A 17,018-nucleotide genomic window follows, 5' to 3' on the forward strand; every position below is an offset into this window, starting at 1 on the left:
GAAGTGACTGTTTTAATCATGACTTTGTTTTTTGAAGTATTCACATCTGTTACTGAAGTTACATTAGACTACAGAGCAGCATTAGACCTCATCCTCATATTCAACCATAAATATGGAACTTCTGTTGTGCTGGTTTTCACATTACTATACCCCCGCCTTTTGCATTACATTCATTTCCATTGTAAACCAAAGTCTCTCTAGGTATGTATATGTTTATAAGCAATTATATTTTAGTAACTGTTTGTAAATATTTTATTGTAATTTAATTATACTGTAATTTAAATATTTGTATATATGTTCTCTTTGTGTAGCGTGAAGGGGCTACAACTTTTATTTCAGAGTGCAACCCTGTCTTGTAAAACTAGCAGTACTAGGATTTAAAAGTATTATATTGTAAGTAAAAGCATTCAAAACTATCAAAATATACTTTAAATACCAAGAATAAAAGTACTCATGCAGAATGGCCAATTTCAGAATCATATGTATTTTATTACTGTATTAGATTTAGTGATGCATTCATGTGTAAGCATCACTTTAATGTGACAGCTGGTAAAGGTGGAGATCATTTTAATCATTTGATTTACATTTTAGGAGCATATAATGTATTAATTGATCTTTGATGTATTAATTAAGAGTCTGTGGTGAAATTAAAATGGCTATTTATTTATTCTGAAATGTAGTAGAGTAGTAGTGTAAAGTAGCATAAAAAGGGAAATACTCAAGTACCTCACTGAGTATTTAGTTTCCTGCACCATCAGGTTTAAGCAGGAAGTCAATAATCCAAAGGTGAACGATGATTCGCGAATACGTCGAAGACTTTTGTCCCTCTTCACGCGCCGTACAGTACAACTAAAAACGTGCTATGTTGTGACTGAATGAGACATCTGTGCTCTGAAACAGCTGCAGTACTGTGAGCACATATTTAGGCGGGACAGGCTGTTTCGTTTTGAAAAGACCACAACGCTTTCACGCTGTTGTCTCTGCGCCTTTAGAGTCTCTGAAATCTTAGCCTCAGCTGTTAAGCTAACGGCGAATAAAGCCGAGGAGGGGACAGTAACGTCAACCAAAACAACAGCGTAGCCCGCTGCTACTGAGCTTAGATACACACAAGGGTTTATATCTGTGTGAAGGATTATCTGCGAACATGTCGGCCGCGTCCAACGACTCGAGGAAACGGAGCAAGAAGCGGTATGCGGCCGGCCACCACCACAGCAAGCGGTGGAAGGGCTCGCGGGAGCTGGAGGTGGGCATGGAGGGGATCCTCATCACGTGCAACATGAATGAGAGGAAGTGCACCGCGGAGGCCTTCAATCTGCTCAATGAGTACGCCGACGAGCTCTTTGGGCCCGAGGTGAGTCCAGAAGCACTTTGATATCCCGTTCCCCGTTTTTCCTGTTCCTGCGTTATCGTGCAAGTTGCAGCAAGTGAACTGCGCCCTACAGTAAACAGCAGATTGTGTCATAATTCATTTTAACGCCAGAACAAAAGCTTGTCATTGTGCACATTCCCATGTCAACAGACTTTAATTAAACGAGTCATACTGGTCTCTTTTTCAATACACACTAAGTTACATGTGTCTGTGTTGAACCAGGAAATACGAAATCTAAAAAACTAGTCATAACAATTTGTGTAATTGATTACTTTCAACCAAAAAATCAAGCTGGTTTCAGCTTATTCAATTTCAAGAATTTCTTGTTTTACATCATTTTAAATTGAATATTTTTGGCTTTTGGACAGGTGATGATTGGAATGAAAAAATGATTCAGTACTTTATTGACATTTTATAGACTACGGTAATTAAAGTTGCACATGTATTATGGTGTTATTGACCCGCCTTTCTCATAATCACAGCTGCAAGATAACAATGGGAGCAGCAGTGATGAGGAGGAGGCTGAGGAAGATGTTGACGTAGCGCTGAAGAAGGAAGTGGCCCAGCTGAAAGCATCTGGAGCTAAACAGCAGAGGCGCTTCCAGGCTTTGGACAGTGGGGCAAACAATGTCATCTTCATCAAAACTCGAAATCTGGGTAAGTCCTTTTTTTAATGAACAGATCATTGACGTGTATTTATTTTTATTTTATTCTCCTGTATTATTGTGGCCACAATTTATTAATTTTCTTCCTCTCATAGAATCGGACAAGCTGGTTCATCACATCCTGTCTGATCTGCACACCACCAAGAAGAAAAAGTCCCGCGTGATCCTTCGGATGCTACCAGTGAGAAGCTAAAATTCACTACTGTCAGCGTAACGTGTGATTTAACAGCTGCAGAATAGAAAGACGTTTTGAGTTTATTGAAATACGGCTGCAGCCGTTTAATCCCTTTCACGACAAATATAATGACTGTTACAGTAATTTAAGTTTCATGCTGCCGCCATTGTCTTTATGCTTTGTTTCTCTTCTCATCCAGGTAACGGGAACATGCAAGGCCTTCCAGGAAGACATGGTGAAGTACCTGACTACTTTCCTGGAGCCTTGGTTCAAAACCCCAAACTGTGGTACCTACCAGATCGCCTTCAAGGCTCGCAACAGCAGCCACAACAAGAGAGATGAAATCATCAAATCAATCGCAGGTAGAGTTGGACTCTTGATGAATTTGTTGGTGGATCATTTTGTCTGATGAGAAGTGATTTTACCTTTTTTCTGATCATCCGTGATGATTTTTTTTTTTTTTTTACCATCGCAGGTCTCGTGGGGAAGCTGAACCCAAAGAACAAAGTTGACTTGACCAACCCAGAACTGACAATCATTGTGGAGGTCATCAAGGCGGTGTGTTGCATCAGTGTGGTAAAAGACTATGCTCTGTATAGAAAGTACAATGTCCAGGAAGTAGTCAAAGAGGACACACCGAAGCCCGACGTGACCCCAGCACCAACGGATACGAGCACAGCTGGGGAGAAGGATGCACACGATGCACATGATGCAGAGGAGGCGACCAAAGAAGAGACGAAGAAAGGCGAAGAAGACAATGACAACAGTGTGCCAGAGGAAGACAAGGAAGCTGAGGAGGAGGCCGAAGGTGACGGGGAGTAATGGCTCACATTTAGAAAAGCGGTCAGTCAGGTTTTTAATTTCTATGTGACGCAAAAAAAAAGCCGTTCCTTTTTTTCACAACTGACTCGACGAAGGTTCGCAAGACTCGACGAGAATCTGAATTTAATTTAATATCTTTTCCTTGTATTCATAAAGATATCTGTGATGCGTGACTTCATTGAGATGTCCAATTTTAAATAAGTGATTTTTGAATTAACTGGTATTACCATTTTGCAGCATAACTGCCATCAGCTCATTTTTTTAATGCTGAATTTTATTTTTAATTTCAGTGTCATTTAAAAAAAAAAAAGGTGTTTTGTTCTGGTTAACTGGTGTGTCGCATTTAGTAACTCTGTTTTTTAAACTGTTATTTGCTGAAGCAGTCCCTGAATTAAAGTTATCTCTGTGTTTGAATGTTTTTTCCACAAATCCTTATTTTATAGTCCATCATATTTCAGTGATTAACACAACAGGTGGGGCTACATTCCTGCATCTCACATCAGGTAGTCAAATGTCCTGTTTGACTTTGTCTTATTAACCGGCTCTGTGGTTCTTCTCTGCACCACTAGATGGCGTTAATCCCTCATTTTGTATTCAGGTCTTCTGATGAATCATTTATCAAAATCTATGAAACAATCTACAGATTTTCTTGGCTGCATTGCAGTCTTTTTTTCTGTCTGCTTTAAGTCATTTTCTAAATGTCTTTCAGCTGTTTGTGCAATGAACAATATCGGCTTCTATATCAATGTAAAATACTAGATCATGTCTCAGGACAGATGTGGTAATTTGTCCGAAAACATTTAATCAAAGGACCGCCATAAGTATGTGGTATATACGCAGGCAGGAGAGTCCATTGTCTGTGCTAAATTTCTGTGTTTCTCAGAATTTATTTAGCAAAAAAAACAAAACAAGGAAGCAACAAACGTATAAACCAAAAAATTATACATATCGCTGTGTCTCTTGCTCTGGTAAATAATTATAGCTTACCCTAGTGCATGCTGGTCCTATACCTGCCTACTTATGTATTCATAACCGCCGGTGCCCACAGTGTTACCTAATTCATTAACAAACCAAGAAAAACTAAATACAGTGAACATCAAAAATAATTGAACTAAACACAACTAACAAAAGGATAAGCTATATAAATCGATCAAAAATCCAATAAAAATGAGGAAACAGCTAGAATAAATAAACAATACTACCTATAAATACAATAACTAAATACTAACAACAAATAAATAGCTCATACAGATGTAGTGGATTTACATTGATGGTGATCGTATAGTTTTAGTGTGTTGGCATCTTAACAAGCTACTGAGTAAGGACAGCTGAGGATGATGGGAATACCTTTAGTTTTGCAGGTGTTTGGTCATAAACTAAAGTAATGAATAACTTACCGGTAAATGATTGTGAAACTAGATGAAAAGTCAGGGGATCACCAATGTCAGTAGGATTCATCATCTGGGGACCATGAACGTCTGTACAAAATGTCATGGCAATCCATCCAGTAGTTATTGAGATATTTCTGGATCAAACTGGTCACGTATGATGAGCTGCTCTCTTTGTGCTTCCTGTGTTTGCACATACATCTGTGCCTCTTTCATGCGTTTTACATCAACTCAGTTTACAGATCTAAGCAAGTACAAGTATGTCCAAAGGCTTTCTGCAAAGCTAATGGACCGCTGCTGGTTTGTCTTCTTAACTTGGCTTTGTTCCTGGAAGATTGAGGAGATCCTAAAAATGGTCGCTGCAACAAAAGTGGTGCATTATAACTGCAGCACTCCACATTACTCTGCCTCCGTCACGTACAGTTGACACACACACACACACACACACACACACACACACACACACACACACATGCAATGAACAGAGTTGTGAATTTTCTCTGTGCTCATTACACTTGTGCTGAACTGTTGCTGTGACCCGTCAGTCGTTATCTCCACCACATTCTGCTAAAACTCACAAATTGCATTGGCGCTGGCTCTCAGGTGCCCTAATCAGCGTGACCTGCTGACAAGCTTATAGCTCCACCACAAGCGGGGAAGGAGTGGATGTTTTCAGCCTGCCAGTGTGTTATTAGTACAATGCCAATTAGACGGTGTGACTAGCCTACATAATGGCTAACGTGCAGCGAGGCCTCATCATGACATCACAGTGGCGGCATCGTAATGATATCTCTCTGCTGTCAGGTGAAATCTTATAGAGAATATTACAAAAGCATCATTTCTTAGAAATGTCAAGACAATTTTTATGACTGCTGAATGTTTATTTTTTTTAACAAATGCAGGTTATTGAAATGTTTTATTCAATTTATTTTAAAAGGACAGTTTTAAATATTCACCAGCTTAATCAAAATCAAGAGAATAGTTCCAGCACTAGCCGCTTGGTGTTGTCTACAGGAGGAAATAGCCTCTGATGTTTTAATTGCCCCCGAGGCCATTTCTAATTAAACCTCAGTTGGCACTGAAGCCCACTGCTTTCTAGCCAAACAGGCATACAGACACGTACACGCCGCTCTGCCACCCAGGATTGTACGCTCATTCAGGTTTAAATGTCACAGGCCTGTGAAACAATCGCATCCAGAGGCGCATGTGCACACAGTCCCCAGGGTCAGGATTAGCATCCATTGGTGTGGCACCATATCTGACCTTTATGAGTGGCTAAGTAGTACTCTCCAGGGTCTCATTTGTCTCACTTTACCCGAACAATGGCCTCAGCCCCCTCACAACTGTTTCACCTCCTCTCTCACAGTGCAGAGTGAACACGCCGAGGCTCACACTGTTCAGCTTCAGGGATTTCCAAGGACTCCATGTCTACTTTCACTGACTCTCATGTGGTCAAAATAACCGCTAAAGCCCCTGAAAATAAGTTTTAAGCATCGTATTATAACCTTCCATATTTAATACTTAATAAGCTAACAATAATAAATTATAAAGTTTGAATGAAAACACATTTGTATTTTGTTTACTGCTTCATTAGAACCGTGTCGGTGTGATTTTATTAAATCTTATTGCCAGTGACCTGACAAGCAAACAACCCCACAACTGTCATCACGTTTTTATTCAAATGTTTCTGCATTGTGATTGGTGCATGCAGGTACGTGACATCACCATCTCTAACACAGACCCTCCCACTGCACCAGTGGACAGATAAAAAGACAAAGACAGAAGTCTATCATGTGAAATAACTAAAACTGTTCCAATTTAGGCACAATATAGTTTATGAAGGACGCCATCGATCACAGTAACAAGCAACATGGCTTTAATTGCCTATTGGTTAGGCAGCTTGTCTCTTTTCACACCAGTAAATTGCTTCTAAAACCAATGAATAAAAATGGTTATTTCACTGTCTGAACAAATTAAAATAGTAACAATAATGGCACACATTGTTATGAAGGAACGCATTAAAGCAAGACTGCGACTTCGAATGAATGCAACCAAATATCGGAGAGTAGCAGCAGAACTATATTTCTCTTCTGTCCTGTCTCATTATGCATGTTGCAGATTTACTGTACCTTGCGACATCTCGAGGGGTCCTAACCCCTACATTGGAAACCTATTTAATATGGTGTATTTATATTTCCACTTTCAATTAGTTTCAACCGCATATTACCTTACACATCAGCATTTCCTTATTTGCCATTTTGCGAGATTGTCAGACCTCTTAAAGCAGAGCTATATGCGTCTCCATGTCTGCATATCTGTCACAAGCACTGCAAATGTATCCAATATGGTGAAGTCACAAAAACCATGAGCACGTACAACAAACACAGCTGCATTCGCTTGTGGCAACTCGCAAAGTTCTCACAAGTAGACCAACACTGACTGAATGTGCTGTTTGTTTGACAACAAATTATGGCCGAAAAATTACCGCCGATTACGGGTTGTGTCATTCTGTTTTTATTTTTCAGAGTTGTTGTATAGGGAGGCTTTATTTTGATTTTCCATCCCTAGGTGTCAGTTTGTAGCTTTCCATAATGCTTTCTCTTTTGTCACACACATGCACAGTCAATAGATGCACACACCAATGATTTATTTATTTACATCTATTGTTGCAATTGGAATATGATTTGGAGGACATCTATTTCTGAGATGTTCTGTGTGTGTGTGTGTGTGTGTGTGTGTGTGTGTGTGTGTGTGTGTGTGTGTGTGTGTGTGTGTGTGTGTGTGGCAGCCAGCTATGTGAATGGGGTTCAATAATGAGAAATGCTTATCAAGCCTCTACAGCCTGTCAGCGCGCTGCTATTAGCTGTTACCCCAACAATCCTACAGGTAGGCCAAGAGTGCTCGTATTGCTTCCAAACGTTCCCATTTGTCCCCCGCAGAAAGGGAGCAATCAGCAGACGGATTTAGTTGATGAGGATTATGGGAAGTCATTTGTGGAGGAAATAAGTGGGCATTTTTAAGTGGTCTATTAATGTTGTGAAATTAGTTTTCTTAATACCTGGGCTGAAGATGCTGTTTGAATGCAAATCACTGTTTATGTTTATGTGATTGGAACGTGGACAAGAGGAGGACGAGGGCTTGGTATTTAGGAGGGAACAGTATGTCGGGCTGAAGAGAAGGCAGCACAGAGAGGCGAGAGCATAACAACAAATTCAGGAGCAGTTATTCTCTTCCACACACACACTCACACATCTACTCATTCTCATCAGCGGTATAATCCTCGCTGAGGGTGCTTTCCATATCACTGGGTGGCTTTTGCTGCAGAGAGACGCATTTTAGCATAATGCTAACAAGAACCTTGACAATTAGTTCGACAGCAGAGGGGACGTGGGGGCAGAGAGGCGGCAGGGTGAGCAGAGCAAAGACGTGAATGAAAAGCTGGGAGAAATAGAAGAACAGGAGACTGAGGAGAGGCGGTGGAACTGGGACATCAGCTTTACTTTTCTTTTATTTAACTGTCCGATGATCAGTGCGAGAGAAAGTGGATCAAAGCACTATTTCACTAATGAGACTTTTATGAATTTGCCCTTATTTGTATTGAACACACAGAAAGAACTCAGCCTATGAATTGCACCAAGACTCCTGAGAAGCCATTATAATTTGGCATTTCTACAGGCAACATACATTTACATACATTCACATGTTATTCACCGATACTGAGTTTAATCTTACAATCTACTCCAGGTAAACACTGTGGGCTACAATGCTAGTACATCCTCAGTCACTTCCTCAGCTTTTCATGAGTAATGCATCAGAAACTGGAATGTAAAAACGACTGTATGTTTTTAAAAACCTCTCAAGCATGTGCAGGACATGTTAAAGTTGAATTACACAGTAAAACATTGTTATTGCAGTGCACGTTATTGGGGCGAGCGGGTCGTCCTCTATTAAGGTTAAAGGACACTTTCAGATGTAGACACTTCTGCATGTCAAAGTTTCTTTGAGGAAGACATTGAACCCATGCTATATATAGCAGATTTATAATTGACCATAAACCCTTTTTTTCAGCTGCAGTATTATTATTCGGTTAAATAGGTTATCTTAAGTCAGCTTATTAGCTATCAGCAAAATGAATTAGTCCGATATTATATAATTGGATTCCAGCAACATAAATGCTGTTAAACGTGTTTGACTCTACACTTTACATAACAAAGATTTTTGCCTCTCCCTAAATCTTACGTTTAAACTGAAATACATATTTCAGTCAAAATTGAGTTGGACTTTATGACATCGGTTTCACTGTATGAAAAATGATTATACTCAAGGATATATAAAATTCTGCAGCAACTAAATGTAAAATGTTCAATAACCAAGCACAAAATAAAGCTACAAACCAAATGGCAGAGGTAGTTAGCTAACAAGGAAGCTCAAAGAACTTAGCTCAAGCTTATCAAGTGAAAGGTATCTGGGCAGTTAGCCACTGCTAGTCTGAGCTGATTCACTTTTTTACAACACTCTCTTGAGAAATATCTAATTTGATGAGCTGACACCTTGGTAATTCAGTTATCTGTTCCTCAAAACTAAATCTAGCTAATGTCGCTAGATCACGTCATAATGAAGAAAAAGTAAACAGCTAAACCAGTTTGGCTAAAAGATAACTAGCAGGTAGCAGTGACTGCCATCTTAAGATTTGCATTTTCCCCCTAAAATGCATAAAATAACACCTTATGGTAACTTTTGTATCTGTTACTTTTCTATCTGTTACCAACCTGAAAACTTGAATCCCTATTTTACAACTTCTCACCAGTTCTGTAGAATCGCTCTCTTGCTGGAATAATGTTTATTATTTAAGTTAAATGTATGTCAGAGATATGCTGATAGTTATAGAAAGTTGATTGGTTTCATTCTGTTCGCCGTTATACGTGAATGTTTGGTCAAGTGCTGCTCATTCTGTTGCTAATTCTGTGTGTTTTTTTCGGGGGAAGATCTCATTGGATTGGACAACAGCTGCCGCGGAGGATTGAGAGTGTGACAGTGAAACATGTATATGTGATTTTCAGGCAGATGACAGACAGACAGAAGGGCTCCTCAAGAGGACATACAACTTTAACAGGATTGGAAATGGTACCGACCAGCTGTAAGAGGTAAGAGAGAAAGAGCAGGGGATGAGAGTCAAAGTGGGAGGAAGGAGGGGTGGCGACTCAAGGAGGAGTGTTTGCTCGATCCGTTTGAGAGGGAATTAACTGTCATTTAGCCACAAAGTTGACTAAAGGACACATTTGGGTTTGTTGCAACAGCTTGAGAAGATGGATAAGGAAGAAAAAAAACGATCGAGCAAAGGAGCGAGCTATGGGATGAATGAAGCCGTTAAACACATCATCAAACGCTACAGGCACAGCAGGGGGCCTCGGGATACAACCGTCTGAGAGATGGGTGGGGTGCGTGCGCATGGTGTGTGTATAGTTTTGTATTGGCCAAATAAACCATGCATCTGCGGGGAGAGGAGAACAGTGGATGCGGGGAGCGTTGGGGGGGGGGGGGGTGGGGGTTACAGGACTCTTTACGCTCCATATTTACACGCCTTTCAAACGCGCAGACCGACAGATACACAGTCCTGCCCAGAGGTTCTTTGATGCTTGTCGATACCGCTGCGTGATGATGTCATACGGCAGAGAGCAAGGGAGGGAGGCATGATCAAAGGACAGAGGGAGGGATGAAGACGCAGGAGAGGATATCCAAGACAACAACGGGACAAAGATGGCGACCGCTCCTGCTTTGGGACGTCCACTGGCGTCCAGACCTCCGGATCACCAGGAGGAACCCCGGCAACGCAGCAGGTGCATTCACGTCCCTTCGTCTAACAGGATGACCACCAGCATGACATACTGGAACCACCAGGACAACCTCAGCCACCACTACCGCCGGGCTAGCACGGTAAGCTTTCCGTCTACCGTAGCCTCTCCTCCGCTGCCGCTAAACCATCAAACCCTCAACGCCCGATGTCTGGTTACCATCGCTCCATCCCAAGTATTTAACATGAGTTGCCATTCTTTCTGATAACACATTTTCTACCCATTTTCTTTCTTTTTCTCAGCTCCTTTCATCATGGTCTTTTGGCCGTTAATATAGGCCTCTCTTTGCCATCAAAGGCAGCACATCAATTGCCTTGACTCCCAAGTGTATGTGTGAGGGTGAAAGAGAGAAAGGGAGAGTGGAGAAAAAAAGAAGAACACCATGTATCAAAGATCAAGGCACGCTTTCATGCCTGATTTTGGCCCTGGTTGGGTTTTGCTTTCCATCATCTTTCCATCCTCCTTATTCTCCCTGTTCTAGGGCTGCAGTCGCTCTCCGAACCCATCGACGTTACCTCCCAAACCCGCTGCGGTCCATATTCCACATTCGCTAAAAAAAAATGAAATCAGACGCTTTTGTGGGGTAATGGAAGCAAAAGACTTTTTTTTTTTTTATTTGTCCCCGTTTTTTTCTTTGAGAATATTCGGTAGCTTGAAGGCTACTGGGCCAGAGCTCTGCCCCAATGATGACAATACGTGAAACAATATTTGAATAAGCAGCAGGAGGGCAGGGAGCTAATCCACTGTGGCTAATCCAGTATTGGTGCAGGCCATATTGGTAGCTGGAGTATTCAGCCCCATCACAATACACATCAGCAGGACGCCATGGCAGATATACTGACACTCTCACTACAGGCATGGCTGGGAAAGGCCAGCAGATGGATGGATAGGTGGATGGAGGGATGGATGGATGATATAGAGATACATGAATGGAAAATGTACAGCTGGAAACCCTTGATATTGATGCAGTGGTTTCTTTTTTTCACATATTGTCTGTTCCTCGGTGTATCTTAATTAGAGAGAATGAAAAAACTGAGGGAGTTGTAGGATTAAGATAAAAAAAAGAGGTGATAAGCTTCAACTCTCAATGCCCCTCAAAGCTCTGTGACATTGTCTACTTTTAAAGTAAAGATGAACACAAACAGACTTGAAACATCGACATTGAAACAAACTCACTCGATGTCTAACGCAATAAAAGGATCCACTGTACTAGATTCCCCTTATCCTTTGTTTAGTAGCCACCATTGGAGCCACGCAAAAATACTCGTCTCCAATTAATTATCTTAAAGAGCAGAGGTCTGTTCCTCTTTCAGGGGGTATATAATGAAGATTTCACTCTCTGTGAGCATCTAAATGGGTCTTTGTGCTGGGAGGCCCCCAAGAGATAAGCCTGTTTCTGACAGGCCTCCGTACAGACGCCCAAATCTGCTGTGGCAGCTGGAACAAAGGGACCCCTGAGCTGGACCAGCACACTGACAAACAGCTCCGTCTCAGGATGCTATGGGGGCTGCCTCAATTTAAGAATTAATAATCCAATTTTATCGTCAAATGGTTGTTTTTCATCACATACTTGACAATATTTAGAGAGTAATGTATTGGGTCTCTGTGTATTTTCATTGAGACTGTGCAAATAGTTCAAACGAGCAATCAAGGGTCATCAGTCAGTGGATATGGATCCTTCATTTGGCATTGACATCATAATTAATCAGTACCAGCTGCAATGGATGGATGAATAGATGGACAGATAGATAGATAGATAGATAGATAGATAGATAGATAGATAGATAGATAGATAGATAGATAGATAGATAGATAGATAGATAGATAGATAGATAGATAGGTTGATTGATTGATTGATTGATTGATAGGTAGGTAGGTAGCTATAGGTAGATGAATAGATCCTGTATTGTATCAAGTCATTTAATGTCATTTTATATGGAGATATCATTATAATTGCCGTGATATGATACATTCTCTGGGAATTCTGTTGAGAAACCAAATAATTCTCCAATAATCAAGGTAATTATTTGCATACATTGATGCAAAGATTATTTAAAAGTCCAATGTTGCCATGAAGCCATCCTAGTCGTTGATCTGCAACATTCTCACGAGAGACACTTGTCTTGAAGTGTCACAGAAGGAAAAGCACAGATGATAAGACTGATGGCGGCTGAAGTCAGTTTCAGCCTCGTGGTGTCGAGCATGCTGGCTCACTGTCACACTTTCATGGTGGGAGATTTGACTTGAAAGGAGCCATCGTTAATGTAATCCTGGACACCTGTGCGTTTTCCTACTATGACAGGTCAAAGCGTCACAATGCTGTGAGGTATAAAAGGTGTGCCACCATCTCTGAATGATTTACAGTACATTGTTTCATGGTAAATAAATGAAATATATATCATATTTTCCAACCGTAAAATGAACAAACATCACAAAAAATGTTCATCAGAATTCATTCAAATCTAACTGAACACACACTGAATATAAACGTTTTGAATGTGACTGCTGTTCATGTTAAAGTTCAGCTCGAACTCAAAAGGAAGGTAGCCAGTTTAAGCATCTACTCATTCAAATAAAGTACGTTTTACATGATGTCACGATGTAACCTGACTTGTTCAGCGTTTGTACGCATTAAATGAGATATAACGTATTAATTAGCGAGCTTTAATTGTGCCAACAGCTGGATTGTGTTACTTTCGTTTTGACTGAGCCGGCCTAGCTGGTTCACCGTTTCTAGCCTTTACGCTAAGCTAAGCTATCGGTGGTAAGAGTGGCATCGACTTTCTCTTTAAAAGGGATAGTTTGGATTATTTGAAGTGGGGTTGTATGAGGTACTTATCCACAGTCAGTGTATCACCTACAGTAGTTCAGAGAAGCAGATATGAGGACCAGCACCGGAGCAAAGCAGGTGGACTAGAGCAGCTGTAAAACCTATGAGCCAGCTAAAAGAAAGACTGACAGCAAGAGAAAGTGAGGAGAATACTCTGAATATAGCGTACACTTAAACACACATCTCACCGCTCTCAACATCACTTAAAGTTATATCAATTTTGTTTTTAGGGGCGCCTTTCTTTAAGATACCAAAAATATGTTTAGCTGCTGCCCCCGTCCACATCAGAACATTGCTTTGCTCCTGTTCTACTCCGGACTGTTTCTTCAAACTGACGGCGTGCTGCCCGTCATCGACTGAAGGTAAATACACTGACTATGGATACGAAACCTCATACAACCCCGCTTCAAAAAATTCTAACTACTCCTTTAAGTCTTGGCGAGAAAGCAAATGAGCGGAGTTCAACACATGACGAGCTCTGTTGGATTGGTACATACAGAAAGAGAAAGAGTGGAGCATGCGGCCAGGTGCATTAGTGCCCCCCCCCCTGTGTGATGACCTTTCTTCAGCTAAGAGCTCAGACCTCCACTATTTCTCTCACACACACACACACACACACACACACACACACACACACACGCACACACACACACACACTGTTGAGATTCATTATAGATTCATAAGTACCAACATGCCCCCCAACCCTCCCTCACCAAGACATCATAAAGGTCAAGTTCATCTTCCTCAGTATTCTCTCTTCGTCGCCCTTCCCTCTCTCCTCATTGTCTCTGGGGGCACTGCAGCAACCATAACAACACCAGCCTGTTGCAGCAGGAGCCTGTGCATGCATGTGTGTGTGTGTGTGTGTGTGTGTGTGTGTGTGTGTGTGTGTGTGTGTGTGTGTGTGTTTGTTGACTGTTATACAAGCCAAAGTGATATGAATACATTTCCATAATGAGCCGTGTTTTAGCTCAGCATGTAAAGTCTGCTGCTAATCAAAGACACTGTACATTTCATCTTCGTTTTTCTCAAAACCACCACTGGAAACAGCCCGGTCTGAAAGGCTCCTCTGAACAACGTCACACTGGTTGACTGTTCAACGGCAATTTAAATTGTTTTGGGCTAAAATGACTGATGGGCAATGCTGATCAAAAATAAAATATTTCCAACCGAAATCCTCAATATCTCCATGCCAAATCATCAATACGTGACAATATTTTGGGCGGACTACTGGTGCTTTCAAAATATAATATGTATGATAAAGTAATATTATAATAATATACTGTATGAGCAAACCAATAGAGGCAACAGAGCACACATGTTAAGCTGTATCGTGTTATTAAAAAGACCAAAACCACAGAAAATATATATTGTTATTTCACCTTATGAATAGTATATTTACATTGTTGTTCTGATTGTACGCATGGTCTTCTCTGATTTCTACTGTTACATGAATGTGAAAATATGTCCCCCCCCCCCCCCCCCCCCCCCCCTTTCTGCTCCGCAGGTTCAGATCACTATGGAAGAACTGTGCATCCAGGAGTGGACAGAGAAGAGGACGTGTGTCTGGACCTCACCTGAGCCACCCGACCCTTCCTTCTCCTCATGGGACAGCCTGAGCGGCTTACAGGAGGCACGGTAAACTCTGCTAACCACTGCATGTGACGGTTTGATTTAGAAGTCTTCTTTATTCATATATAAAAGAGAAAATCAACTCTCAGACGTATTCTTGTAGTTTTTTTAAATAATATTTTACAGCTCAATTTTTAGTTGCGAAACTAAAGAAGGTTGGATTTTACCTTGTACTGTACTAACTTGTGCTGCTATTAGTAATGTTTGCTGTGAAATCTGTGTTTTATTAGTTTTTTTATCAGTATTATAATTACATACAAATAGCGACATTCATTTTATTTAAGCATTGTTGTAAGCTGAGATAATAACACCTCATGCTGAGAAAACTGCAAAATCCATCTGCTGATGAAGATCACATCATCAAAAGCTCCACTGCAGGTACAAAATGGACCTTTTTGTGAGATTTATTTCGATTGCAATTAATTTGTGATATACAGTTTTTGATGGCCTGCTTTTATAGTAAGACTTAACAACAACAAAAATACAATATTTCCCTCTGAAATGTAGTAGAATAGAAGTATAAAGCAGCACCGAGTGGAAATACTCAAGTGACAACTATTTGAAAATTGTACTTGGGCCCATTCTCTTTGGTTTCAGGTAAAACACATGTGATGAGTTCTCTCTTCAGTAAAATCAAAACTTGAATTTAAATTATTAGTAAGGGATGTTAAGCTATTGGTAATATGAATGTGAGTCTAATCTCTCTCTCTCTCTCTCTCTCTCTCTCTCTCTCTCTCTCTCTCTCTCTCTCTCTCTCTCTCTCTCTCTCTCTCTCACTAACCCACCCCCACACACACACACACACACACACACACACAAACCGGTGGCAGCCCGGTGCTCCTGACTGACTTGACAGCCCGGCGGAGGCGACTGACAAGCAGGATGCTCAGGTGGCGGCGGCCGCGTGCTCTCTCCGTCCCGTCAGTCACTCTTCCAGCTGAGGTGGGCTCCGTGATCTGAACACCTGTCCAGAGGTAAGAAAAAAATGCGCGGTGAGTCGGCTTATTCTATTTTGTCAGTGTTTCTCCCCGAAATGAGGGTCGTTCTCAGATTTGTCTCGCATTTAAAGTGGGCTGGTCGCCCGGAGCAAAGTAAGATGTAACCTACCTGCTCATGTTTTTCTGTGCTGCTGCTCCTGTGTCGAGCTCTGACAATTTTTCTCAGTTTGAATTAATTCTGACATTTAATTTATTTTAATAGCAACGTGTGGTACAAACAACGAATCATTAACCCTGTAATACACTAATTAGAGTCTATTAGTAGTTTTGCGTTTGTATTGCAATTCCCTCTGGGTTGGGAAATTATGTAATGAACTATTGCTTTCGGCAGGGGCGCTGTTGGGCGCGATTTCACTACCCTGACATAGAACTTGACAGATAGAACCGTTATTATCTGTAATGTGATAGTTAAATTAATACAATGTCAGTGATAGAAAGTAACTTAGTACATTTACTCAACTACTTTACTTGAGTACAATTATGAGGTACGTGTACTTTATTTGGCTATCTTAATCTTATGCTGTGCTGTACTTCTACTCCACTACACTTCAGAGGCAAATTGTACTTTTTTTCTCCACTACAATTATCGGATAACACATATATATATGTACTTAAGTGGAAGATCAGTGTATGTAGCACGTACTGTATTTACCCAATACACTGCCAATGCAATGTCACTTAAACGCACTGCGGTGATGAAAACGAATTACATACATTTACTAAACTATGTATCTAGAGTTCTGAAGTTCTTGTACTCTCCTTAGGTATTTTAATTACATGCAATTTCTCTTTATTTATCCACTGCATTCCAGAGAAAATATTGTACTTTTTACTACACTACATTTATTTAATGTTAATGCCTCAGTAATAATATAATACATAATAACTTACACTGCATAGTGAGCACTTAGTGAATACATTACTTATGCGCTTTTCCTTAAGTTGAATACAGGATTTTTGCTGATAATGGAGTCCTTGTGCATTATGGTTTTATGAGTAATTTTACTGAATAAATCATTAAAAATACATAAACCACCACTGCTAAACTGTGAGCTTGTTGATGGGCTATGTGTGTCTCTTCTATTCGTTCTAGTTCTACAAACGCACTACACTACCGCACGGCGCCGGCGCGCACGCACGTATTCGCTCGCGCTGTATTATTGCTCAGAAACCAGCCACCATGGGGAGTTGAGGGGGCAGTCGACGGGTCATTTTCGTTAATATTTAATATCAGAAAGCTTTCCATATGCTGCGTTTTGGAGCACACAGTTCGCGCCACTATCCCCA

General features: G+C 40.8%; 1 protein-coding gene across 1 annotated transcript; it reads left to right on the forward strand.

The window, feature by feature from the left end:
• The first annotated feature begins 870 nt into the window (after window positions 1-870).
• On the forward strand, window positions 871-3,438 carry thumpd1 (THUMP domain containing 1). The gene is made up of 5 exons (XM_079279361.1): window positions 871-1,351; window positions 1,852-2,026; window positions 2,130-2,215; window positions 2,409-2,571; window positions 2,685-3,438. Exons 1-5 carry the CDS (start codon window positions 1,145-1,147, stop codon window positions 3,029-3,031), a joined length of 978 nt encoding a protein of 325 aa, XP_079135487.1. The 5' UTR covers window positions 871-1,144; the 3' UTR covers window positions 3,032-3,438.
• The last annotated feature ends 13,580 nt before the right edge of the window (window positions 3,439-17,018 follow it).

The sequence above is a fragment of the Melanostigma gelatinosum genome, assembly GCF_949748355.1.
Source record: "Melanostigma gelatinosum genome assembly, chromosome: 11".
Lineage (NCBI taxonomy): Eukaryota > Metazoa > Chordata > Actinopteri > Perciformes > Zoarcidae > Melanostigma > Melanostigma gelatinosum.